The 27,008-nt window shown below is 45.4% G+C and overlaps 1 protein-coding gene and 1 pseudogene across 1 annotated transcript in view; both read left to right on the top strand.

The window, feature by feature from the left end:
- Positions 1–219: 219 nt before the first annotated feature.
- Positions 220–10,089, top strand: LOC137536828 (zinc finger protein 420-like; annotated as a pseudogene).
- A 212-nt stretch (positions 10,090–10,301) lies between these two features.
- The window catches only part of LOC137536827 (zinc finger protein 585A-like), a 68,202-nt gene continuing 51,495 nt past the window's right edge, over positions 10,302–27,008 (top strand). Inside the window, exons 1-3 of the mRNA XM_068259020.1 lie at positions 10,302–10,410; positions 20,673–20,828; positions 22,072–22,185. Coding sequence (XP_068115121.1) covers positions 10,302–10,410; positions 20,673–20,828; positions 22,072–22,185 — 379 coding nt within the window. The remainder of the gene's footprint in view (positions 10,411–20,672; positions 20,829–22,071; positions 22,186–27,008) is intronic.

Here is a 27,008-nt window from a genome sequence, read left to right as displayed (position 1 = left end):
GCTGCCCGCTGAGAGGGGGCGTGTCGCTCCTGGTCCCGCCCCTTTTGCGATCCGAATCGTTCATTTTGATGATTCGGATGATCGACTCATTAAATAGATTCGGATCAAAGATCCGAATCGTTCATGATCCGGACAACACTAGCAGGCTGTGTGTGCAGATCTCTGCCTGGCCCCACAAGTTATACATCTCTGAGCAGTATATTGCTGTGCAGGTCTGAGATGAGAGGAGTGCGCAGTGTGAAGGTGACAGTGTGCCAGCAGGAAGGAGCAGATACAAGTTACATTCTATCTGCAGGAAAAGAGCTGGAGAGGACAGGAGAGCAGACAGGCAGCTCACAGCCCACTGGTGAGTAGACAGAGGATGCTCAGCTAACTGGGACAGTATTAGGAGGGTGGCTCTGGTGTGTGTTGTACCGTGTTACTTGTCAATTGTGAAAGAAATTAGTTACATTTTTGGAGTGCATATTGTTATGGTACTGGGCAGTTCAGCGCGGGGCGAGCCGAATGATGCTGCCGAAAAACTCCCCAGTGGCGTTAAATACTATTCCCCCTACGAGTTGTCGCAAATCGGAGGGAGATGTAATTCGGGGTCTGGCAGCTGCCGGAACCCTGAATTGCCGCTACACACTCCGCGCAGCATTAACCACTTGAGGACCGCAGTGTTAAACCCCCCCTAAAGACCAGGCCATTTTTCATTAAATTGGCCACTGCACCTTTAAGGCCAAGCTGCAGGGCCCCACAACACAGCACACAAGTGATCCCCCCTCCTTTTCTCCTCACCAACAGAGCTCTCTGTTGGTGGGGTCTGATTGCCCCCCAGATGTTTGTTTGTTTATTTGCCTGTTTTTTTTTTTTTAATAAAGTGTTTTTTTTTTACTACTGTTACCCCCCCTTTTTCCCTCCCCCTGCCATCCAATCCCCGTAATCAGCTGTCATAGGCTTCAGCCTATGACAGCCGATCGCCTCTGTGCCTCAGGAGGGGACAGCCGTGTAGACCGCAGCGCTGTATGGGTAATTAGATGGCGGGTTTGCGTCTAACAGTCTCCGGAGCGGCGATCGCTGCTCGGAGACTGAAGGCGGAGCTCCGCTCCACCCACCAACCAGGAGATGAGCGCGCAGCCTGTGCGCGATCTCCTGCAAAACTCTGTCCCAGGACTTCACGCCAATTGGCATGGCGTGGTCATTAACAAGTTAAAGGATACCAAATGTCAAAAAGGTAAAAGAAACAGGAGGAGCAGGCATATACTCTTACCTGTCCTGATGCTTGTCGCTCCCCTCGTTCTCCTCTCTGCCCTCCGCATTGTGCTTAAAAGCCCCCCTGGGACCCTCTTCCAGGTCGCAGTAGTCACACTTTAATGCACAGTTGCTGCCCGGGCTGCCCAAATCCAACTGCACACATCCGTGCCCGGGAGCGATCTGCGCATGCGTATAACATCAGTGCGCCTGATGGATGTGCGCTGTTGAATTCGGGCAGCCCGGGCAGTGCCTGTGCATTAAAGAACGACTCCTGTAACCCAGAAGAGGGTCCTGAGGAGGGGCTTTTAAGCATAATGCGGGGGGCAGAGAGGAGAATGGGGGGAGCAACAGGCATCAGGAAAGGTAAAAGTATAGGCCTGCTCCCCTGCCCCCCCCCCCCCCCCGTTTCTTTTACCTTTTTGTCATCTGGCATCCTTTAAAGCTTTGTCCTACAGATATAAATTCCCACTGTCATCAGATGCAATTTGGTACTTACCCCATATGCTGGTGACATTTGTTTTACCTTTACTTGAGCAATAAAAGCAAGCTATATTTTTATCTTGAAACAACCGATTCATTGTTAATTTATTTTATACGACACACCCCAGGAGTCCAGAGCTGTGCTTCCACCTGTGTGTTCACTGCTCAGCCTAGTGCCCGGCATCTCCTACCACATGTAGCATGATTACACATGACATGAGAAGAGTGAGATACTGACACTAGAGAGAGCAGGAGATGGACAGGATGTTTGAACAGGCACACTGGATGAGAGCACAGCTTCTGCTGCACTATACTGCATTTACACACTGGGCTGAAGGAGTGCAGGAGTGAGAAGGGGACAGATAGTGGCACAAGGGGACAGACACAGGCACAGGAGGACAGAAGGGGGCACAAAGTGGGAGTAGAAGAAGGCATAGTGGGACAGAAGCATGCACAAAGTGACAGAAGGAGGCACAAGGGGGCAGAAGAAGGTACAGGGGGACAGGGGATGGCACAAAGGAGGGCAGAAAGAGGCACAGTGGGACAGAGGGATGCACAGAGACCAGAGGTAGCACAAGGAGACACAGGGGGACAGAAGGATTCACAAAGGGGGAAGAAGTAGGTACCAAGAACTGAAAGAGGCACTATGGGTAAAGAATGCAGCACAAAGGGGGACAGAAAGAGGCGCAGGGGGACAGAAGGATGTGCAGGGGTGTAACAATCACCCCCGCAGTGGATGACACTGGGGGGCTGGGGGAAGCTCTCAGCCTGGCGGCTCTGAGGCTTGCACAGGGCCATTTTTAAGTGCAGTCTGGGCACAGTGCAGGAGGGGGTGCAGCAGACACACACACACAGCCGTGGGAAGGGGTGCCCTACTCCCCCTTCCCTCTCCTCGGGCTCCCCTTCAGTGCACCCACCATCCAGAAATTAGGAGCAAGAGAAACAGAAGATCCGATCACCAGCCAATACTTGCAAAGTCACCTTTCACCCCTCACACCGTTCGTAATTTATTGCCTCTGAAGAAGCTGGACATCCGGTGAAATGGCTGTTAGGCCAGAATCTTGTATCGTATGTCGGATGGTGTGAGGGGTGAATAAAAGGTGATGTTGCAAGTATTGGCTGGTGCCCGGATCTTCTGTGGAGACAGAGAAGACGGGCAGGCGTGGAGCCCTAGAAGAGGTGAGTCTCCCTGCTCGGCCGCTGCTCTAAATTCAGGGGGAGGGGGAAGCGCTGAAATGGGGCCTGAAATGAGGGAAGGGGGAAGTTGGGCCCTCTGATTTGGCCAACCATGCAATTCAATTGGTACATTCTGATTAGCACATTCTAATTGGTCCAGTCTTGCAATCCTTGCCCAGGCAATGTACCACACGCCACCAGCTAGTAAAAAATAATTTCTGAAAACATATTCTACCAATTCACATGCATCTCCACCCCAGTAATTAAATGAGCTGCAACCCCCCTTCCACCCTACACTGAGCTGCAACATGTAAAATTCTCTCCACCTCCCACCCCCCCATGACACCCCCATCCAGTAGTCAAATGAACAATTGCACAGCAGTGTCATCTGACATGCAGGATACTCTCAGAAGCCATCAGCATGGTGCCTGTTTCTTCTGTTGGAGCGCAGTGCTCCTCTGCAATCGCCGGCTTTTCATTTAGTCCGGGTGGGCCAGGCTGTATAAGTGAGGAGATGGAAATCTTTAGAGGGCTGATCAAAAAGGCTCAGTGTGCTGAATCCAGCCTGCAGGCCATACTTTGGGGACCACAGGTCTAGAGGAAGGACGTATACATGGCTTTTAACGTCTATAATGCTGGGTACACACATTACAATTTTTCATGCGATTTAGCCACCCAATTGTTTTTTTGGCACAATTTCACACTCGATTTCGCACTCGATTCTCTTATCTTCATTCATTTTTCGCATCTTTTTCAATTCACCATTATGAGAAATCGAGCGCAGAAATTATCGGGAGCAATGTCGGACATGACGGATTTTATCTATCTGATCCATCTATCACATAAAAATAAGGAACGTGTGTACCCAGCATTAGAGTGAGATCTGAGAAATAATTGGTTCAGTCTATGTAAAATTTATATCAAGCATGGGTTTCTTTTTTTCTTTTATAGATTTTTGGAGATTAGGGGGAGAATGCAAACTATATTTTCTTTACAGTTCCTCCAGTATATTGTCATTTGTCAAAACTGATATCTGGAAGTCCCTCACCTATCTATGCAAGCAAAGTGCAAAAATTTCACGCCTAAACACCACCTTTGGAGCAATCCATTTCAACAGGTCATCACTACCACAACTGACGCTATTAATCAAATAATCCTCAATAGTATCATCAATTCCATATACAATATTATGTGTATATTAAATGATGTGGGGAAGTCTAGTAGGGATATGTGAGGAAACGCAGAAAAGCCGCCGCGTGTGCCAAGAGCTAGGCGGCTGACTCCGTGTCCTACGCGGCGGTTTGCACGCGTCTGGTTGTGTGGTGGAACGCGGAAAAGCCGCCGCATGTCCTGACAGCAAAGCGGCTGTTTGCATGCAGCAGCATGTGCTTGGTGTGGCTGGGTCTGTTAGTGCACCTAGGCAGATGGAGAGCTATGCTCGCGCGGGCCTGAATTCAGGACCTTTATACCTGCAGAGGAAGTGTCAGCTGATCAGGAAGGTCAGCTGATTCCTGCAGGACTCATGATTGGCTGAATGGTTCGGGCGGGGCAGCAGAGTCCAGCAACTATATATTCTGCTGCTTATTCAGTTGCTGGTTGTCTGGCGTTGCGATCACATACGTGGGAGCACCCAGATCCGTAGTCAGATCCGCAAGTGTGCCGGGACCAGCTGGAGCTGTAATCCTACACTTAGCTAGATTTTGTTGATAGCTTAAAGTACTAGTTTGATTGTGATTATCTGCTATGACTTCCTGCTTGCCTGACTATCCTCCTGAACTCTGATCTTGCACCTCGATATTTCTGATACTCTGTTGCCGAACCTTGGCTCGTCCCTAGACTCTGTTTCTGCCTCCTGATTTTGTACCTCGATATATCTGATACCCCGTTGCCGAACCCTGCCTGCACTTAGACTCCGCCTTTGCCTCCTGATCTTGTACCTCGATATTTCTGATACCCTGTTGCCGAACCCTGCCTGTACCTAGACTCCGCCTCTGCTTTATGATCTTGTACTTTGTCTGTCCGTGTGTGTACGACCTGGCTTGTCCGACCTCGAGAACCGACCTTACTCTTGGAGGCGGTTCCCCGTCCTGTCAGTGACATCTCCTCCTGAGTGTCACTTTCAGACAATCCTTTCTACTGTCAGTCTGACTCCTCCCGTCTTGGAGAGCTCAGGTCTGCGGAAGGAATCTGTGCAGTATTCCTTGCTGCACTGAGGCCTAGTCCTCTAAGTGTTACTGTTGCACCAAACACTATACTCTACTCAGGTGAACAGAGGTTAGCTAGTATATCGGATTATCGGTGATACTGCAGATCACTTATAATCTGGTATACATCTGTATTCCCAGTGATACTGCAGATCACCGGTAATCAGGTCCTCTCTGTGCTTCACCGATCGTTACAGGATAATTTTATTTGTGCTCATATTATTTATGCTGAAGCTAACGTCCTTCTTTGCTGTACCTGTTCTGAATGCAAGTTGTGTAATTTTGTCCATATTCTGGAGCTCTGCACATCTATGCTGGTAGTTAATTCGGATACAGCCTCTGTCTGGAAGCGCTTCCAATTTCACCTTCTGTAGAAAATAAATGTAGGAATACTTATGGCTAGCTGCATCCATGTGCTTCAGCTTGCATTTTAAATTTTTAGATTAAGAATTAGTACATAATTTGCATCTGATTTTCATTCAAGGCATGTATTTAGCCCCTGTTGGGGATCTGCATGCCTCTGTTGGTTTTAATTTCATTTGCACCCTATGAGTGCTGTCAATTATTTGATGTCCTTTTAAAAAAATGTGTGTACCATTTATAGCTAGAAGCACTAGGTAAAAATAATATTTTTATTGCTAGACTAGTTGTAGGTCTTCCCTGTGAGAGCCCGTCATTATCATGGGAAGGTCTAGAAGGGAATCATTTGTGCACATATTATTTATGCTGAAGCTAATGCCCTCCTTTGCCGTACCTGTTTTGAATGCAAGTTGTGTAATTTTGGCCATATTCTGCAGCTCTGTCTGCATATCTATGCTGATAGTTAATTCAGGTACAGCCTCTGTCTGGAAGCCCTGCCAGTGTCTTCTGCTGTACAAAATAAATGGAGCAGTCCATTTTACCAGATCATCACTACCACAACTGATGCTATTAATAAAATAATCCTCATTAGTATCATCAATTCCATACACAATATTGTAATAATAGAATGGAGGGTCCAAGAGTAGGAATAAATCATTTGTCATTTAGTAAGAATAAATAATGTGTCAAAGGACAATATTTGTATTTTCACATAGGCTTTAAGGCCTTGTTCACATCTAAAAATCTAAATCGCAGATGCCATCGGTTTTCTTTTCTTTTTTTTTTTTTTTGTGCGATTTTTTTTTTATCGCCTCCTGGCACTTACCTGCGTGCTGTGATTTTTATAAAGCACTTTTCTAAGCACTTTTGCAGAGTGATTCTGTTTTTTCACTTCGTGACGTCAGTCAGGAAGTGAAGTCTTTCAGCTGGAAATGAATAAATACAATGTATTTATTAATTAAAGCGCTGGGAAAATCGATATACAAAGCATTTTTTCAAGCGCTTTATGATTTCCCTATATCTTCCATTGAAGCAAATCGCCCCCAAAATAGTACAGGCAGCACTTTGGTAAGAGGATCGGAAATCATTGCACAAGTACTTTTAGGGAAATTTTGAAAATTGCTGGCGCTTAAAAATAGCCGGAATCTAGAGATGGCCCAAACGGTTCGCTGGCGAACGGTTCCCGGCGAACTTCCGGGGTTCGCAATTGCGGAGAACTTCAAACTTTTCTGGAAGTTCGGTTCGCCCCGATAGTGCATCATGAGGGTCAACTTTGACCCTCTACAGCACAATCAGCAGGCACATTGTAGCCAATCAGGCTACACTCCCTCCTGAAGCCACTCCCCCCCCCCCTTATAAAAGGCAGGCAGTGTCAGGCTTTTCACTCACTTGTGTGCGGAAGTTCGCGAACCGAAAATCTGAGGTTCGGGTTATCTACCGAAATTGCCCTTAGTATGAACAAGCCCTAACTGCTGACTTCATTTGTATCATTCTCATTTTGTTTTTCAAAGTTTAACTTTGGTAGTGGTATATCAAATCTCCCATCAGCTGCACACACTGTAATATAAGGAACAATGAAACAAATCAGACATTATAGAGAGTTGTGCTGTAAGTGATAAATCACTGTTTTTTGTTACAGCGGTTGTTACACGTTCCAAAAGAACTTCCAAAAAACACTATTAATGAAATAATCCTCAATAGTATCATAAATTCCATATATAATATTATAATGATGGAATGCAGAGTCCGGGAGTAGGAATAAAAAAAAAATTACATTAGAAAGAGTAAAGAATGTGTCAAAGGACAATACTTGTCTTTTCACATAGATTTTAACTGCTAGCTCCATATGTATAGTTCTCATTTTGGTTTTCAAAGTTGAACTTTGGAACATCAAATCTCCCATCAACAATGAAACAAACAGAAACAAGTAAGACAGATATTATAGAGAGTTGTGCTGTAAGTGATGAATGACTGTTGTTTTCTGTTACAGCCGTTGTTACACATTCCAAAAGAACTTCCAAGAAAACAGACATCATGCCAGATTCCATCCCTAGTGACCAGGAACCAGTCAAAGAGCAGAATGTGACAGATGACAGATTAGTGACATCAGATGAACAGAGTGACAGCTGCAATGAGTCAGAGTACAACCCCTCTAATGATGAGCTGGACTCCCACTCTGACACAGAGGAGCAAGAGCAAAAGACAACATCCAAAGGAAAGTCGGAGTTCTCCTGTGATGAGTGTGGGAAACACTTCATATATAAATCCTATCTAGCGATTCACAAGAGGCTACATACAGGAGAACAACCCTATAAATGTCCAGAGTGTGGGAAACATTTCACTCAAAAACAACATCTTCAGAGTCATCAGCGTATCCACACTGGGGTGAAGCCTCTTCACTGTGATGAGTGTGGGAAAGGGTTTCATAGTAAATCAGCGCTTATAACTCACCAGAGGTATCATACAGGAGAAAGGCCTTTCCAGTGTACAGAGTGTGGGAAAAGTTATGCTGCAAAAAACATACTCCGTAAACATAAACTGTCCCACATGGAAGTCAAACAATTTTCATGTTCTGAGTGCAGTAAAAGCTTCCTCACCAGAGACCATCTACAAACCCACCACCTTGTCCATACCGGAGAGAAGCTGCATGAGTGTCCTGAGTGTGGGAAATGTTTTTCTACAAAGTCACATCTCACCAGGCACCTGAAAACCCATAGCAAAGAGAAACGCTATAAGTGTTCTGAATGTGGAGAAGGTTTCCGCCTTAAAAGTCACCTTGTTCAGCATGAAAGCTGTCATATGGTAGAGAAACCATTTAAGTGCAGTGAATGTGGGAGAAAGTTTACCCGGAAGTCTGATCTTCTTACACATGAGAGAAGTCATACAGCAGAGAAGCCGTTTGAGTGCCGTGAATGTGGGAAAAAGTTTAGCAAGAAGCATTTTCTTCTTAGTCATGAGAGAATTCACACAGGAGAGAAACCGTTTCAGTGCCGTGAATGTGGGAAGGGGTTTTCCACTAAGTTTTATCTTCATATACATGACAGAAGGCACACAGGAGAGAAGCCGTTTGAGTGCGGTGAATGTGGGAAGGGGTTTTCCACTAAGCCTGAGCTTCATAAACATGAGAGAAGTCACACAGGAGAGAAACCATTTGAGTGCCGTGAATGTGGGAAGGGGTTTTCCACTAAGGCTGAGCTTCATATACATGAGAGAAGTCACACAGGAGAGAAACCGTTTGAGTGCCGTGAATGTGGGAAGGGGTTTTCCAGTAAGTCTAATCTTCAGAGACATGAGAGAATTCACACAGGAGAGAAACCATTTGAATGCCCTGAATGTGGAAAGGGGTGTTCCACTAAGGCTGATCTTCATATACATGAGAGAAGTCACACAGGAGAGAAACCGTTTGAGTGCCATGAATGTGGGAAAAAGTTTTGCTCTAAGAATAAACTTCTTAGACACGAGAGAATTCACACAGGAAAGAATCGGTTTGAGTGAAATGAATGTGGGAAAAAGTTCCTCTGCAAGTCTAAACTTCCTAGATACAAGATCAGTAACACGGGAGAGAAACCATTTCTATGTGAAGAATGTGGGAAATATTTTGCTGTAAAAGAGACATTGACAACACATATGCTCATTCACACAGGTGTCAAGCAGTTTGCCTGCTCTGAGTGTGAGAAGCAGTTTCATGATAAGAAAGCCCTACGTCATCACCTCTCTACTGTGCATACAATAACTCTAGCATCCAGTATATCCAGGCCCACAAATAATGCCCAGATATCAGCCCATACAGAGGAGGGTCCTTTACAGAGTCCCAGATCTAGTCTTGGCTCCCCTAAAAAAATGTATGAGTGTTCTGAATTCCCCAAAGTATTTACACACAAAACTCACTTCAATTCCCACTGGAGAACTCACACGGGTGAAAAACCATTTGCATGCCCAGATTGTGGGAAGCGCTTCACTCAGAAAGGGTAGAAGGTTGCCCATAAATTGAAACAATATGGAGGAGAGAAGACATTTCAATGTTCTGAATGTGGCAAATGCTTTTTCTAAAATCTGACCTCACATACCATATGAGAGGCCACACTGGAGAGAGACCTTTTACTTGTTCAGAGTGTGGGAAAGGTTTTAAAGTGAAAGCAAATCTGGTCATTCACCATAGAACCCACACAGGAGAAACTCTTGCCTCATATGTGACAAATCTTTTGCTGACAGAGGCTCTCTGGCAAAATACAAGATAATTCACACAGAAGAGAAGCCTTTTGTGTGCTTAGAGTGTGGGAAAGGCTTTAAGCGGAACAAGGAACTTGCGTCTCATCAGAGGATCCACACTGGTGAGAAACCTTTTGTGTGCTCTGAATGTGGGAAGGCCTACAAAGATAGAGTCAGCCTCGTCCTACACCAGAAAAACCACACTGGGGACAAACGTTTCACCTGCTCTGAATGTGGGAAAAGATTCTCTATAAACTCTGAGCTTATCAAGCACAGGATGAGGCACAGCGATGAGAGACCTGTCCCTTGTCTGGAGTGTGGCAAATGTTTGAGAGATAAGTTGAGTCTGGTCATACATCAATGGAGCCACACCAGAGAGAAACCATATGAGTGTCAGGACTCAGGAGTGTGGAAAATGCTTTAGCGACCATGGAAGCCTTGGAAATCATGTGAAAACACACACAGCTCTCTAAAATGAAAGCTATTAACAGTGTGGGCTCTCTTCAAACAAAAGGACACAGTGCTAGTCTGATCAAGGGCTCCTCTTAATGTATCTGAAAACAAAAACAACATCAACTTCCCCTTATGAAAGAGGAGTCTGACATGCAGTGGGAAGAAACAGCCAGTGCAAGCACCATGGCCAGCAGTGCTGTTTATGGCTCAGAGAGTCTAACAGCTCCACTGGCTATTGTGCTTGCACCAGCTGTTTCTTCCCACTGCGTGTCAGACTCCACTCTCCATAAGGGTAAGCTGATATTGCTGTGCTTGTTTTAAACAAAACCTTGAGCGTTATTGATAAGATTAATTGAACCTCTTAGCGGCCATTTTGGGCTGAGCGGCAGCCATTTTGTTCTAAGTGGCCATTTTGTTTCTTTAGATGCCATTTCCTTTATAGTGTAACTTTTTATATTACATCAAACTAGCCAACCCGCGTCGTAGCATACACCGCATCTATCTATCTAATAGAGTACGTGCCTCAACCTTGAAGCAAGAAGAAGTAGGCTTTCCATGAGAAAATGTATGCGTGCTCAAACACCAAGTTTAACCCTAGCAAGTCTGGCTTTGCAAATCCGGCCTAATTGGCTATTCATGAGGCAATGTTCATGCAAATATGCATTTGCTTTCGCATGCCAAACTATGCAGGGTCCAAAAACCAATACCGCAAAGCGATCGCCCTGCGGGTATTAGTTCATGCTACATTAGCACTATCCAGGAGCGCCACGGGGAGGATTCTGAATGCCCCCATACAACCGGAGGACTGCGGGGTCCCAGGCTCTCTTACTGCCTGGGAACCACAGCGGCACCCCGGAGGGGGAGGCTGGGCGGCGCAGCTGCACCCCCCCCCCCCCAAGTGTGGTGAGCGCCGGGGAGAGCCATCCGCACCCACCTCCCAATATTAAAAACAGGCACTTACCTTAACGTCCATTGCGTTCTGCAACATGCACATTAACTTGGGGGCACCACATGAGAAAGGAGTGAAGCATGGGTCACCCCGAGCTTTAGAGCTCAGGGCTGGCTCACATACAACACTTCGGGGTGGGGGGAGGACAGGCGCAGACAACTCACTCCAGGGCTCACACCACCAGAGCAAGCCATCCACCACCTGCAAAAAATGATACAAAGGATACAACTGCAAAAAATGCTTTCCATGACAAAAATTTTGCGTGCTCAAACACCAAGTTTAACCCTAGCAAGTCTGGCTTTCCAAATCTGGCCTAATTGGCTATTCATGAGGCAATGCTCATGCAAATATGCATTTGCTTTCGCATGCCAAACTATGCAGGGTCAAAAAACCAATACTGCAAAGTGCTCTCTCGCTGCCTGGGAACCACAGCGGCTCCCCGGAGTGGGAGGCTGGGTGGCGCAGCCGCCCCCCCCCCCAAGCGTGGCCAGCGCTGGGGAGAGCTGTCCGCACCCACCTCCTAATATTAAAAACAGCCACTTACCTTAACGTCCATTGGGTTCTGCTACATGCGCATTAATTTTCTCATGGAAAGCATTTTGTGCAGTTTGTATCCTTTGGAGGCAGGTGGTGGATGGCTTGCTCCGGTGGTGTGAACCCTGGAGTGAGTGCGCCTGTCCTCCCCCCCCCCCCCCTCTGGAGTGCTGTATGTGAGCCAGCCCTGAGCTCTAAAGCTCGGGGTGACCCATGCTTCTCTCCTTTCTCATGTGGTGCCCCCAAATGAATGCGCATGTAGCAGAACGCAATGGACGTTAAGGTAAGTGCCTGTTTTTAATATTGGGAGGTGGGTGCAGACGGCTCTCCCCGGCGCTGGCCACACTTGGGGGGGGGGGTCGTCCACGCCACCCAGCCTCCCCCTCCGGGGTGCCGCTGTGGTTTCCAGGCAGTGAGAGAGCCTGGGACCCTGCGGTCCCCCCAGTTGTATAAAAAGGGGGCATTGTGAATCCTCCCCGTGGCGCTCCTGGAGGCCTGGAGCACACCAAAAACTGCTAGCAGATCCTAGTGCTAATGTAGCATGTAGCAGAGTGGCTGCATTGTGGTATTGGTTTGTGCATGCATTTGCATGAGCATTGCCTCATGAATAGCCAATTAGGCCAGATTTGCAATGTCAGACTTGCTAGGGTAAGGCCTCTTTTCCATGGACTGTGAATAGGCAGTGAAATGGCTCTCAAACTCTCACAACTGCTCACTGCTGCCTGGTAACTGCTCACTGCTGCCTGGTAACTGCTTGCTGCTGCCTGGTAATTGCTTGTTGCTGCCTGGTATCTGCTCACTGCTGCCTGGTAACTGCTTGCTGCTGCCTGGTAACTGCTTGTTGCTGCCTGGTATCTGCTCACTGCTGCCTGATAACTGCTTGCTGCTGCCTGGTAACTGCTTGTTGCTGCCTGGTATCTGCTCACTGCTGCCTGGTAACTGCTTGCTGAGCACACAGCTCAACAGTCCGTGGAAAAGAGGCCTTAAACTTGGTGTTTGAGCACGCATAAATTTTCTCATGCAAAGTACTTCTTCTTCTTGTTTGAAGGTTGAGGCACTTAGTCTATTATATATATAGATATATAGATTGCACATATTTTATATTTTAAGAATGCCATTGTGAAGCCATTTTTATGTGAAGTCACTAGGGAGATTTATGAAATGGTAAAGTACCTTTAAACTGTTATTCATATTTCCCACAAACAATGTTTCTCTGTCCAGTTAGCCAAGGTTGAATAACAACATCTTGCCAGGGAATGCTAATTGTTTCTTTAGCTGTCTGAACATTGCTAGAACTGCCCAAAACATAAGAACTTAGCCATAATATTTACTGTATGCAAGAATGATAGACAAGTCGTTGTTATGAGAAGGTTTAGTGCTCATTAATTATTCTCTGCTCATTATATTAATAGCATTCATTGGCTGTTTTTCCTCTATGATGTTCTATGATGCAAAATACGTCATTTTCGTCTTTATAACAGCAGAAAAGTAAATAAACCTTTGAGTGAATCTTGAACGCACATATCGCTCTGTGTGTGTTCTTTTCTTACTCCGGGGCCACCGATTTGACCGATTACCGAAGCCGACTGTGGTTTATGCATGTATTGTGTGACTGGAGTCTTGAGAAGAACCCACCATGGTTTTTATTTATTGGTGGTTATTGGTGGTTATTTTAAAAAAAGGCAGTTCTACTTACTTGGGGCTTCTACCGGCCCCCTGCAGTCACCCTGTGCCCGCACCAGTACTCAAGGATCCTCCGATCCCCTGCAACAGCTCAGTTTCACTTTTGGTGGCTGAGTCTGTTGCCGACAACTGTGCCTGCCTGGCCCTGGTCACTCATCCTCATTCACACTCCCGTCGCCGGGAGCGTCCTGCACAGAACGAAAAAATCTCTACTGCGCCTGCACAGGACGCTCCCTGGCCCTGACAGGAGGGCAAACGAGGACTCACAGCCAGGGCCACGCAGGCACAGTAGCCGGTGACAGGATCAGCTCCCCGAAAGCAAAACTGAGCCAGGCCGGGGGGCCTGAGGATCATTGAATACTAGCGCAGGCACAGAGCGACTGCAGGAGGCCAGTAGAAACCCAAGGTAAGTAAAACTGCCCTTTCTATAGCACTCAAGTATCTCTTTAAAGGTGCCCATACATGGTACAATTTTTTAAATTAGATAATTTTGTTCAATTATTCCATTAGATCAAATATAAAGATTTTTCCAAAATGTCTGATCATAATTTTATTGAAAAAAATGGGATACTCGATTATTTTTTTCTTGATCGGAAAAAAGTTTCTTTTAAAATTTAATTCGATTCAGTCGTTCTTGCCGAATAAACAGGAACATTTTTATTGTACCGTGTATGGAAACCATAAGTTTAAAAAGTTAATACACCAGAGTTGCTCTACTAGCGTGGGCTGTCTTTCAAATCGTTTACAAGTCTGGTCCATCAGTAGAAGACATGCACCAAATAGACACACAGTCCTTCTGATCACAGTGGGGTGTTGGAGGGTTCCAAAAATTAAAATTTGATTTATTGTTTAGAAGTGCCAATTTTAAAATACACATTGAATTCATTTTGAAATGCCTCCTAACCCTTCTCCCACCATCGAGCCAGCATCATCTAGTGACAACTGGGACACATTGGGCTCAATTCTGGTAGCTGTGGGAGGTGATAAAAGCATCAGTCGGGAAAATACCTCATTCGTTATTTTTTTTATTTTTTTTGAATTCTTGTACATTTTCCTGCCTGTTGCTTATAGTCGGTAAATTACCGACACAGGGGGAAAACATGCTTTACCAAGTGCTTTTCACTCGGTAAACAATGAGGTATTTTCCCGACAGTTGCCTCTTATACTGCTCCCCGATCCCCCTCCAGACCCCAGCCTGTCATTTTTCTCCGTCCACCCCCCTCCCGAGCCCAGCCTGTCATACTGCTCTGCTCCCAGACCCCCCTCCCGAGCCCAGCCTGTCATATTCAACCCCGACCCCCCCTCCTGAGCCCGGCCTGTCATACTCTTCCAGACCCCCCTCCCGCGGCACCCGGACTCCCGGAGGGACAATCAGTATGGATTCCCTTGCAGCGCTATAAAATATAGGTGCTACTCACCATTAAGGCACGCTCCTGCGTTGACCGGGCATCCTCCTTTTCCTCCTCCGTATAGCTCCAGCTGTTTACCGTACCGGGGACGCGGCTTAATGACGTCATCAAGCCGCGTCCCGGGTACGGTAAACAGCCGGAGCAGTACGGAGGAGGAGAAGGAGGATGCCTCGTGAACGCAGGAGCGTGCCTTAATGGTGAGTAGTAGCACCAATGCTTCTTAGCGCTGCAAGTGGATGCATACGGATTGTCTCTCTGGGTGGGTGGGGGGGGGGGGGGGGGGGCGGTCGGGTCGGATGATCGGATGAGGGGGGTCGGGGCACTATACTAGCTACATACTGGGGCACTATACTAGCTACATACTGGGGCACTATACTAGCTATATACTGGGGCACTATACTAGCTATATACTGGGGCACTATACTAGCTACATACTGGGGCACTATACTAGCTACATACTGGGGCACTATACTAGCTACATACTGGGGCACTATACTAGCTACATACTGGGGCACTATACTAGCTATATACTGGGGCACTATACTAGCTATATACTGGGGCACTATACTAGCTATATACTGGGGCACTATACTAGCTACATACTGGGGAACTATACTAGCTATATACTGGGGCACTATACTAGCTATATACTGGGGCACTATACTAGCTATATACTGGGGCACTATACTAGCTATATACTGGGGCACTATACTAGCTACATACTGGGGCACTATACTAGCTACATACTGGGGCACTATACTAGCTATATACTGGGGCACTATACTAGCTATATACTGGGGCACTATACTAGCTATATACTGGGGCACTATACTAGCTATATACTGGGTCACTATACTAGCTACATACTGGGGCACTATACTAGCTACATACTGGGGCACTATACTAGCTATATACTGGGGCACTATACTAGCTATATACTGGGGCACTATACTAGCTATATACTGGGGCACTATACTAGCTATATACTGGGGCACTAAACTAGCTATATACTGGGGCACTATACTAGCTACATACTGGGGCACTATACTAGCTACATACTGGGGCACTATACTAGCTACATACTGGGGCACTATACTAGCTATATACTGGGGCACTATACTAGCTATATACTGGGGCACTATACTAGCTACATACTGGGGCACTATACTAGCTATATACTGGGGCACTATACTAGCTATATACTGGGGCACTATACTAGCTACATACTGGGGCACTATACTAGCTACATACTGGGGCACTATACTAGCTATATACTGGGGCACTATACTAGCTGCATACTGGGGCACTATACTAGCTATATACTGGGGAACTATACTAGCTATATACTGGGGCACTATACTAGCTATATACTGGGGCACTATACTAGCTATATACTGGGGCACTAAACTAGCTACATACTGGGGCACTATACTAGCTACATACTGGGGCACTATACTAGCTATATACTGGGGCACTATACTAGCTATATACTGGGGCACTATACTAGCTACATACTGGGGCACTATACTAGCTACATACTGGGGCACTATACTAGCTACATACTGGGGCACTATACTAGCTACATACTGGGGCACTATACTAGCTACATACTGGGGCACTATACTAGCTACATACTGGGGCACTATACTAGCTACATACTGGGGCACTATACTAGCTATATACTGGGGCACTATACTAGCTACATACTGGGGCACTATACTAGCTACATACTGGGGCACTATACTAGCTACATACTGGGGCACTATACTAGCTACATACTGGGGCACTATACTAGCTACATACTGGGGCACTATACAAGCTATATACTGGGGCACTATACTAGCTATATACTGGGGCACTATACTAGCTATATACTGGGGCACTATACTAGCTATATACTGGGGCACTAAACTAGCTACATACTGGGGCACTATACTAGCTACATACTGGGGCACTATACTAGCTACATACTGGGGCACTATACTAGCTACATACTGGGGCACTATACTAGCTACATACTGGGGCACTATACTAGCTACATACTGGGGCACTATACTAGCTATATACTGGGGCACTATACTAGCTGCATACTGGGGCACTATACTAGCTGCATACTGGGGCACTATACTAGCTACATACTGGGGCACTATACTAGCTATATACTGGGGCACTATACTAGCTGCATACTGGGGCACTATACTAGCTACATACTGGGGCACTATACTAGCTACATACTGGGGCACTATACTAGCTATATACTGGGGCACTATACTAGCTATATACTGGGGCACTATACTAGCTATATACTGGGGCACTAAACTAGCTACATACTGGGGCACTATACTAGCTACATACTGGGGCACTATACTAGCTATATACTGGGGCACTATACTAGCTATATACTGGGGCACTATACTAGCTGCATACTGGGGCACTATACTAGCTATATACTGGGGCACTATACTAGCTACATACTGGGGCACTATACTAGCTATATACTGGGGCACTATACTAGCTATATACTGGGGCACTATACTAGCTGCATACTGGGGCACTATACTAGCTATATACTGGGGCACTATACTAGCTACATACTGGGGAACTATACTAGCTATATACTGGGGCACTATACTAGCTATATACTGGGGCACTATACTAGCTATATACTGGGGCACTAAACTAGCTACATACTGGGGCACTATACTAGCTACATACTGGGGCACTATACTAGCTATATACTGGGGCACTATACTAGCTACATACTGGGGCACTATACTAGCTACATACTGGGGCACTATACTAGCTATATACTGGGGCACTATACTAGCTATATACTGGGGCACTATACTAGCTACATACTGGGGCACTATACTAGCTACATACTGGGGCACTATACTAGCTATATACTGGGGCACTATACTAGCTACATACTGGGGCACTATACTAGCTACATACTGGGGCACTATACTAGCTATATACTGGGGCACTATACTAGCTATATACTGGGGCACTATACTAGCTATATACTGGGGCACTATACTAGCTACATACTGGGGCACTATACTAGCTATATACTGGGGCACTATACTAGCTACATACTGGGGCACTATACTAGCTACATACTGGGGCACTATACTAGCTATATACTGGGGCACTATACTAGCTGCATACTGGGGCACTATACTAGCTGCATACTGGGGCACTATACTAGCTATATACTGGGGCACTATACTAGCTACATACTGGGGAACTATACTAGCTACATACTGGGGCACTATACTAGCTATATACTGGGGCACTATACTAGCTACATACTGGGGCACTATACTAGCTACATACTGGGGAACTATACTAGCTATATACTGGGGCACTATACTAGCTATATACTGGGGCACTATACTAGCTATATACTGGGGCACTAAACTAGCTACATACTGGGGCACTATACTAGCTACATACTGGGGCACTATACTAGCTATATACTGGGGCACTATACTAGCTACATACTGGGGCACTATACTAGCTACATACTGGGGCACTATACTAGCTACATACTGGGGCACTATACTAGCTATATACTGGGGCACTATACTAGCTATATACTGGGGCACTATACTAGCTACATACTGGGGCACTATACTAGCTACATACTGGGGCACTATACTAGCTACATACTGGGGCACTATACTAGCTACATACTGGGGCACTATACTAGCTACATACTGGGGCACTATACTAGCTATATACTGGGGCACTATACTAGCTGCATACTGGGGCACTATACTAGCTACATACTGGGGCACTATACTAGCTATATACTGGGGCACTATACTAGCTACATACTGGGGCACTATACTAGCTACATACTGGGAAACTATACTAGCTATATACTGGGGCACTATACTAGCTATATACTGGGGCACTATACTAGCTATATACTGGGGCACTAAACTAGCTACATACTGGGGCACTATACTAGCTACATACTGGGGCACTATACTAGCTACATACTGGGGCACTATACTAGCTACATACTGGGGCACTATACTAGCTATATACTGGGGCACTATACTAGCTACATACTGGGGCACTATACTAGCTATATACTGGGGCACTATACTAGCTACATACTGGGGCACTATACTAGCTATATACTGGGGCACTATACTAGCTATATACTGGGCACCACACTAGCTATATACTGGGGACTATACTAGCTATACTGGGGCACTATACTAGCTATTCTGGGGCAACTAAATTCCCTATACTGGGGCAACTATGCTAGCTATGCCGCCACACCCCAGCCCCCCTCTCCTCCATAACCCGCTGTGCACTAGGTCGTGCAAAACACCCAGGCGCTCCCCCCCCCCCAGGTCCCCGGAGAAAAATTTGGCCAGAAAGTGGTCCCCGGGGCGGAAAAGGTTGGGGACCCCTGCCTTATGTGCTGTGGGATGGGCATCCGCAAGACTACTCACTGTCATGGCTTTCCAGCGTTGATCGCGCACCCTCCACTGTTCAGCTCAGGGCTACTGTTTACCGTACTGGGGACGCGGCTTGATGACGTCATTAAGCCGCTTACCCCGGTATTGTGAACAGCAGCCCGGCAGTGATCTGCCGCCAATCTCGTCGCATTTGTGGGGAAATCTGCTGCCAATCTCATCCTTTTAGTGGGAAAATCTGCTGCCAATCTTGTCGCATTTGTGGGGAAATCTGCTGCCAATCTCGTTGCATTTGTGGGGAAATCTGCTGCCAATCTCGTTGCATTTGTGGGGAAATCTGCTGCCAATCTCGTTGCATTTGTGGGGAAATTTGCTGCCAATCTCGTCGCATTTGTGGGGAAATCTGCTGCCAATCTCATCGCATTTGTGGGGATATCTGCTGCCAATCTCGTTGCATTTGTGAGGAAATCTGCCGCCAATCTAATTGCCTTTGTGGGTATATCTGCCGCCAATCGAATTGCATTTTGTGGGGATATCTGCCGCCAATCTGACTGCATTTTGTGGGGGTATCTGCCGCCAATCTAATTGCATTTTGTGGGGATATCTGCCGCCAATTTGCATTTTGTCGGAAAATTTGCTGCCATTTGACTACTTGATGAATTATCATGAGGCATGTAACTACATGATTATTTTATCTAAAATGTATCTGGTCGGACCTAATCTCTGTGAATAACACCGCTACTTACTTTGTGGGTTTTTTCGGAGCACTTTTAGGGCCCGTTCACACTTGTAATCGCAGAACGCTGGCGATTACCGCGAGTGATTTTCCCGCGATTAGCGTGGAAAAATCACTGGACACTGCGGCGGTTTTGGAGCGATCGCGATTAGCGTGCTTTGCACGCTATTCACGGTCGCTAATCGCGGAACGCTCGTCGCCGGCAAACTGCTGTCACTCGCTACATTGTGTAGCGGTTTTTGCTAAACCGCTAGCAGTTTGCCGTGAGTGGGAATCGCGCGATTCCCACTCAGGTGAGAACGGGTCCTAAGAGGCTGGGGGTCGGGAGGGGGAGGTCGGAACAAAGAACAAGCTGAAAAGGCTCCATGTTATGTGACCGATATCACAATTCTATCACAACACTGCATTTATCATGTGGTAGAGGTAGGTCTAATTATGTGAGGCAAAAGACATGCAAACACGCACCTTATTTCACTTCAGAATTCAAGTGTGAGGTATTTCACTACTAAATACCACACATTTATAGTAGAAAATTACCACATGAATTACCTCATGAAATTATATGAGGTAAAACTTTACTTAAACTACCAGAATTCAAAAGTTGATTTCCCTCATGAGGTAAACCCAATTCCATGAGGTAATTATTTACTAAACGCTACCAGAATTGAGCCCATTATCTTTACTCCAGGTACCACTAAATCTGTGACGGTGCTCTTTTATCCTAGTCATGGGATCTTCAAAGAAAAAAAATTAGGATGTCAATTTGACACTTCCACGGGACATGATAGTCCCGCTTCTCCATAGGTTTGCAGCAGCAGGATTCCTTCATGCTGCTGCGAGTGATTCGGCAGATGGATCTAAAAAGCAGCCGCATCACCCGAAGCCAGCTCTATAGTTCCGACACGCGCAGGAGTTGTAACAGGATCCCAGCTTCAAGGAAGGAAGAAAGGACGTCAGATGGTAAGTATGGGTTTTTTTTCCCTGCACTCGCTGACACCAATAACTAAAGCAGCCAGAGAAAGGGGGCAGAAAGCAGCACACAAATGCGCAAAGCAGCCACAGAAACAGGGGACAAAGCAGCCAGAGAAACGGGCAGAAAGCAGCACACAAATGGGCAAAGCAGCCACAGAAACAGGGGGCAAAGCAGCTGGAGAAAGGGGGCAGAAAGCAGCCCACAAACGGGCAAAGCAGCCATAGAAAGGGGAGACAGCCACAGACAGGGGGGACAGCAGCACACAAACAGACAAAGCAGCCACAGAAAGGGGGGACAAAGCAGCCACAGAAAGGGGGGACAAAGCAGCCACAGAAAGGGGGGACAAAGCAGCCACAGAAAGGGGGGACAAAGCAGTTACAGAAAGGGGGGACAAACCAGCCACAGAAAGGGGGGACAAAGCAGCCACAGAAACAGACAAAGCAGCCACAGAAAGGGGGGACAAAGCAGTTACAGAAAGGGGGGACAAACCAGCCACAGAAAGGGGGGACAAAGCAGCTACAGAAAAGTGGGACAAAGCAGCCACAGAAAAGTGGGACAAAGCAGCCACAGAAAAGTGGGACAAAGCAGCCACAGAAAAGTGGGACAAAGCAGAACACAGACAAAGAAGCCACACAAACCAGGGGACATAGCAGCCACAGAAACGGGGGACAAAGCATTCCCACAAACAAGGGGGACAAAGCAGCCAAACAAACTGGGGGGGGGACAAAGCAGCCACACTTGTTAATAAGGGCACATGGGAGCCATAATTGCTAACAAGTGGGACAAAAGGGGCCATACCTGTTAAGGGGAAACACTAAATAAAGAGGGCACAGGTGCCATACTATAGAGGGGAAATATATGTATATGTATATATATATATATATATATATATATATATATATATATATATATATACATATATGCGCATCAAGGGTTCCCCGAGATTTGAAAATTTTCCGAAGGGTTCCTCGGGTCAAAAGAGGTTGAGAAAGGCTGTTATAGAGTCTGGAGAAATTGGTTTAAACCCGTGAGAATTGAAGCAGATCAATTTTTACAATTCAAAATGATCTGATTGGCTGTTTTTGGCTCCACCCACTATTACATTTTGGATCCCAGTTACCCAGTGACTGACTGTACCAAGGTTGAAGTCCTTGCCAATAATTGTGAAAGAATGGCATCAGCTTATATAGTACCATTGAATAGCAATAGGTAACATTTGTCTGTTTTAAGCTTCACCCAGTTTTCAGAATACGCTACTTGCGGTGATTGCTACACACAGCCATGCAGGAGTATGCAGGAAGAGGATGTGTGGAGTGGAAAGAAACGGTGCTACAGTGGCAGCAGGTAAGGAAGGATAGAGATAAGAAGGGCCCCCAAAGTATCTGATGATATAAAAAATATGCACAGTTCTCACATTTTACTTTTAAGCGGTTTAAAACTCTGACAACATTTTCAACAAAAATGTGTTTTCCTACTTTTTATAACCCATACAATTATCACATTTGCTTTTGTGCACAAGTATTAATATTCATTTAGATATTATAACTTCCCAAAGTTCAGTTAATTTACTTTGAAAGCTGCTGGTGCATTTTATTTATAACTGTGTTCATTCTGTTTTAAAAGCTGCCAGCAGTTATTTCTCATCTGTTTTTCACTGCAGCACTCATCAGCTGAAGTCCTGCACAGCCAGAGAATGTTTACATAAATGTATCAAGTAAAGAATGTGTACACTTGATACCATTATAAGCAGTTTGGCTGCGTTCTCCCTGCAGAAGAAAGATGTAACCCTTTCAATGCTGTTTTACTAAAAAAAAACACATTGTGTTAGTATATTGTATGCTGTAAATAATCTTATAGAGCAAAGAAGAAAGTCTGGGTTATATTCCGCTTTAAGAGCTTTAGAACAATATGACTTCCACAAGTGACACACAGACCTGCTGCTACTCTCACAGCAAGTCACTATGCAGACAACAGAGACTCATTGGGGCACATGTGCTGCCTGTCCCAGCTACTCCTGGCTCCTGATCTCACCATGCTGTCCTGTCCTCAGGCTGGGAGCACACTTGTCTGTTTATGTGTTTTCTGCACAAGTAAACTGAGAACCAATGTTAATCAATTAGCTAGTGCACACTTGAGTGTATTTCCCCCATGCAGATAAAAACTGACAGCAGTGAAGCACTGCACACATTTTCTCTATCAATTACATTACTTCTGTGATGAAACTTGCATGTTTTTACACATACAGACACACATGGGGCTTGATTCACTAAACTGGGATAACTCCTATCAAGGCTGCTAGCGTTTCAAATTTTTCGATTGAAAATGTGCAATCGCGCGCAACCACAAAATGCACGCGAAAATGGACGTGATGTGCGTTATTACTATTTAGTGAATCAAGCCCATGGTGTGCATAAAACGAATACTGAAAAACGCACACAGAAAACTGACAAGTGTGTTTCCAGCCTCAGCTTATTATTACACTTACTCTGTCCTCCTCTGATGGAACAGAGCTGGCTCTGCAGACTCCTCCACCATCACTACAGTACACAACACTTTAGACACTTAAGGAGGGGGTAGAGAGGCTGGGGGCAGCCAAAGCACTGTACACAAGACCCTACTGCACACCAAATAGGGGCTATCTACAAATCTTTGTCTACAAAACTTTGTAGGATTCCTTATCAGTGGCTGAACATTGCAGTCAATAGAATAATTGTGCAGAGAACAGAAATATTTTTCTTTCTGCACCTTTAGCTGTCAGTCTCTCAGGACAGAGAGGCAGATTTAATGCAAACTGTAACTAATGTGGAACTGGACCAATCCAATGCACTTCCTGCTGATTTGCATGTAGGACTGAATTATTTGCATCTCTAGTGCTGACTATGCTCAGCTATGTGGAAAGCCAGAAAAAATTAAGTCTTTTTAAAGCTATGTCAGCCAGCTAAGTAACATTCTAACATGTTTCCCCAACCTTATTTGCTGAGCAGCAATGGCGTAGCAATAAGGGATGCAGAGGTTATGACCACACCCTATAGAGTGACAGAGACATAGCTAGTAGTTCTGGGGTTCACCAGCAAAGCTGTGATGGAGATCTCTTACATTTACACCTCCTTCCCTCTCCCCCTTGGTGACTCCCATGGTTGGGGGCTGTGGGGCGAATTATGAAACGCTTATATCTGCTATAACCGGAAGTATATAAAATCAAAACTTTAAAGGACACACGAGATGACATGTGAGATGATGAGATAGACATGTGTATGTACAGTGCCTAGCACAATAATAACTATGCTGTGTTCCTTTTTTCTTTCTCTGCCTGAAAGAGTTAAACATCAGGTATGCAAGTGACAGTTTCTGTCCGGGTTGGGACCGGGTCAGCCTATAGCATAACCCTCACTAATAAATAAATACAGCCATAAAACACTTTCCTGTCAGTAAATGGCTGGAAAGAGATAAAAATGGTCAATGATTCATGAATTTGAGCTCTAGCATACTTCAACAAAGGTGTCAATGAGCAGAGACAATGAAACAGTAAAAACTTAAAAACTAGATTTAAATCTAAAATAAAACTGTGGGATATCTAAAAAAAAGGTCATTTTTAGGAGAAGGAGGATAGAGACAATTGTTTTTCTCATCAGTTTATTTTCACCTCAGATGTCCTTTAAGGCTCCTATAAAAGGGAGCAGTCTTATTATAACATACACTCAACTATGAGTTCAAATTCAAGTATTTCTCAAGATTCTGGTACAAAAGTGAAAACAACTCATGGCGCTAAGGCGGTTAGTGTGCCTTATCTGAGTTAGTGTGCCTTATCTGAGTTAGTGTGCCTTATCTGAGGTTAGTGTGCCCTATCTGAGTTAGTGTGCCTTATCTGAGTTAGTGTGCCTTATCTGAGTTAGTGTGCCTTATCTGAGGTTAGCGTGCCTTAGCTGAGGTTAGTGTGCCTTAGCTGAACTTAATGTCCTTTAAGTAGCTTTGTGCACACTACAAGATGCATGAAGCTACATCGCGCATTGCAGCACGCACAGCGTAATGCGCCGATCTTAGCGCGCGGTGCGACAATAACGTCGCACCCGCTATACTGTAAATGATGCGACCATAAGGTCGTATAGGATGCAACAATAACAGTGCACTGATGCGCCGTTTAGGTCGCATCGTATGCGACCTTAAGGTTGCATCATGTACAGTATAGCGGGTGCGATGTTATTGTTGCAGTGCGCGATGTAGCTTTGCGCATCTTTTAGTGTGCACAAAGCTACTTAAGGGGCACTAAGTTCAGATAAGGCACACTAACCTCAGATAAGGTTAGCGCTGTAGTTTGTGCCCACTAAGTGATAAGGCACACTAACCGGCTTAGTGCCGGTTAGTGAATCAAGGCCAAAAATACTTTTACTGTGATTTATATATGATCTAGCTTAAGAACAATGGAAAACCTGGAAACAATCTGACCTGGTTAAACTACACTGGGTATCCATAAAAACAACACATATCATATTTGGGTGTGACCTTTTAAAAGGGAAAGCAAAACTTATTTTGAATGCAAAGATGAATACGGGAAAAGACCTGGGGCTTGATTCACTAACCAGCGCTAAGCCGGTTAGTGTGCCTTGTCTGAGGTTAGTGTGCCTTATCTGAGTTAGTGTGCCTTATCTGAGGTTAGGAAAAACAAGTTTGCTTTCTTAAAACAGAAAGAATTTGCGATAGTTCAGGTTGGAATGAGCTTGAGATGTCTCCCAGGGCATCACTGCTGAATATATGCAAATTAACCATTGTTACCCTTAGAAGCTAAACACACCCCCAGAACCGCTGGAATGCAACGATGTGTCAGCTTGTTAATTTGTACAGAGCCAGAATAATCCAACATTCATACAGACTGTTTCTGATTGTTTGATCCTCATCAGTGCATGGCATGGATTAATTTGGCTCTATGGAGTAGGGCTTGTAACACCGAGAGGTACAGACTAACCAGCAAGCTCATGGTGAACCAGAACTCATTGGAGTGTGTAAGGGACTACAATGGTCCTAAAAGCCCCCTTACTAAAATGCTAATAAAAACAAAAGTTTGCTTTCTTAAAAGAGAAAGAATTTGCGATAATTCAGGTTGGAGTGAGCTTGAGATGTCTCCCAGGGCATCACTGCTGAATATATGCAAATTAACCATTGTTACCCTTAGAAGCTAAACACACCTCCAGAACCGCTGGAATGCAATGATGTGTCTGCTTGTTAATTTGTACAGAGCCAGAATAATCCAACATGCATACAGACGGTTTCGGATTGTTTGATCCTCATCAGTGCATGGCATGGATTAATTTGGCTCTATGGTTAGTCTGAGGTTAGTGTGCCTTATCTGTGTTAGTGTGCCTTATCTGAGTTAGTGTGCCTTATCTGAGGTTAGTGTGCCTTATCTGAGGTTAGTGTGCCTTATCTGAGTTAGTGTGCCTTATCTGAGGTTAGTGTGCCTTATCTGAGGTTAGTGTGCCTTATCTGAGTTAGTGTGCCTTATCTGAACTTAGTGCCCCTTAAGTAGCTTTGTGCACACTAAAAGAAGCACAAAGCTACATCGCGCACTGCAGGATAACATCGCACCTGCTATACTGTACATGATGCAACCTTAAGGTCGCATAGGATGCGACCTAAACGGTGCATCAGTGCACCGTTATCGTTGCATCCTATGCAACCTTATGGTCGCATCATTTACAGTATAGCGGGTGCGACGTTAAAAGAAAAAGATCGACGCATTACGCTGTGTGCGCTGTGCGTGGTGCAGTGCGCAATGTAGCTTTGTGCATCTTGTAGTGTGCACAAAGCTACTTAAGGGACATTAAGTTCAGCTAAGGCACACTAACCTCAGATAAGGCACATTAACCTCAGATAAGGCACACTAACCTCAGATAAGGCACACTAACCTCAGATAAGGCACACTAACCTCAGATAAGGCACACTAACCTCAGATAAGGCACACTAACCTCAGATAAGGTTAGCGCTGTAGCTTGTGCCCACTAAGTGATAAGACACACTAACCGGCTTAGTGCCGGTTAGTGAATCAAGGCCCTGGTCTATTTAAGAAGCTCTATATTTCCCAACTTCCCAATGAAGTCACAGCTTGGATACCGTCATTTATGATGACAATAAAGAAAAATCTAAGGAAAAATAAACCCAATATAAACGGGACG

The sequence above is a fragment of the Hyperolius riggenbachi genome, chromosome 10, assembly GCF_040937935.1.
Source record: "Hyperolius riggenbachi isolate aHypRig1 chromosome 10, aHypRig1.pri, whole genome shotgun sequence".
NCBI classification, from domain to species: domain Eukaryota; kingdom Metazoa; phylum Chordata; class Amphibia; order Anura; family Hyperoliidae; genus Hyperolius; species Hyperolius riggenbachi.
Note: the sequence above shows the minus strand (reverse complement) of the source record. Positions and strands in the feature narration are given on the sequence as shown.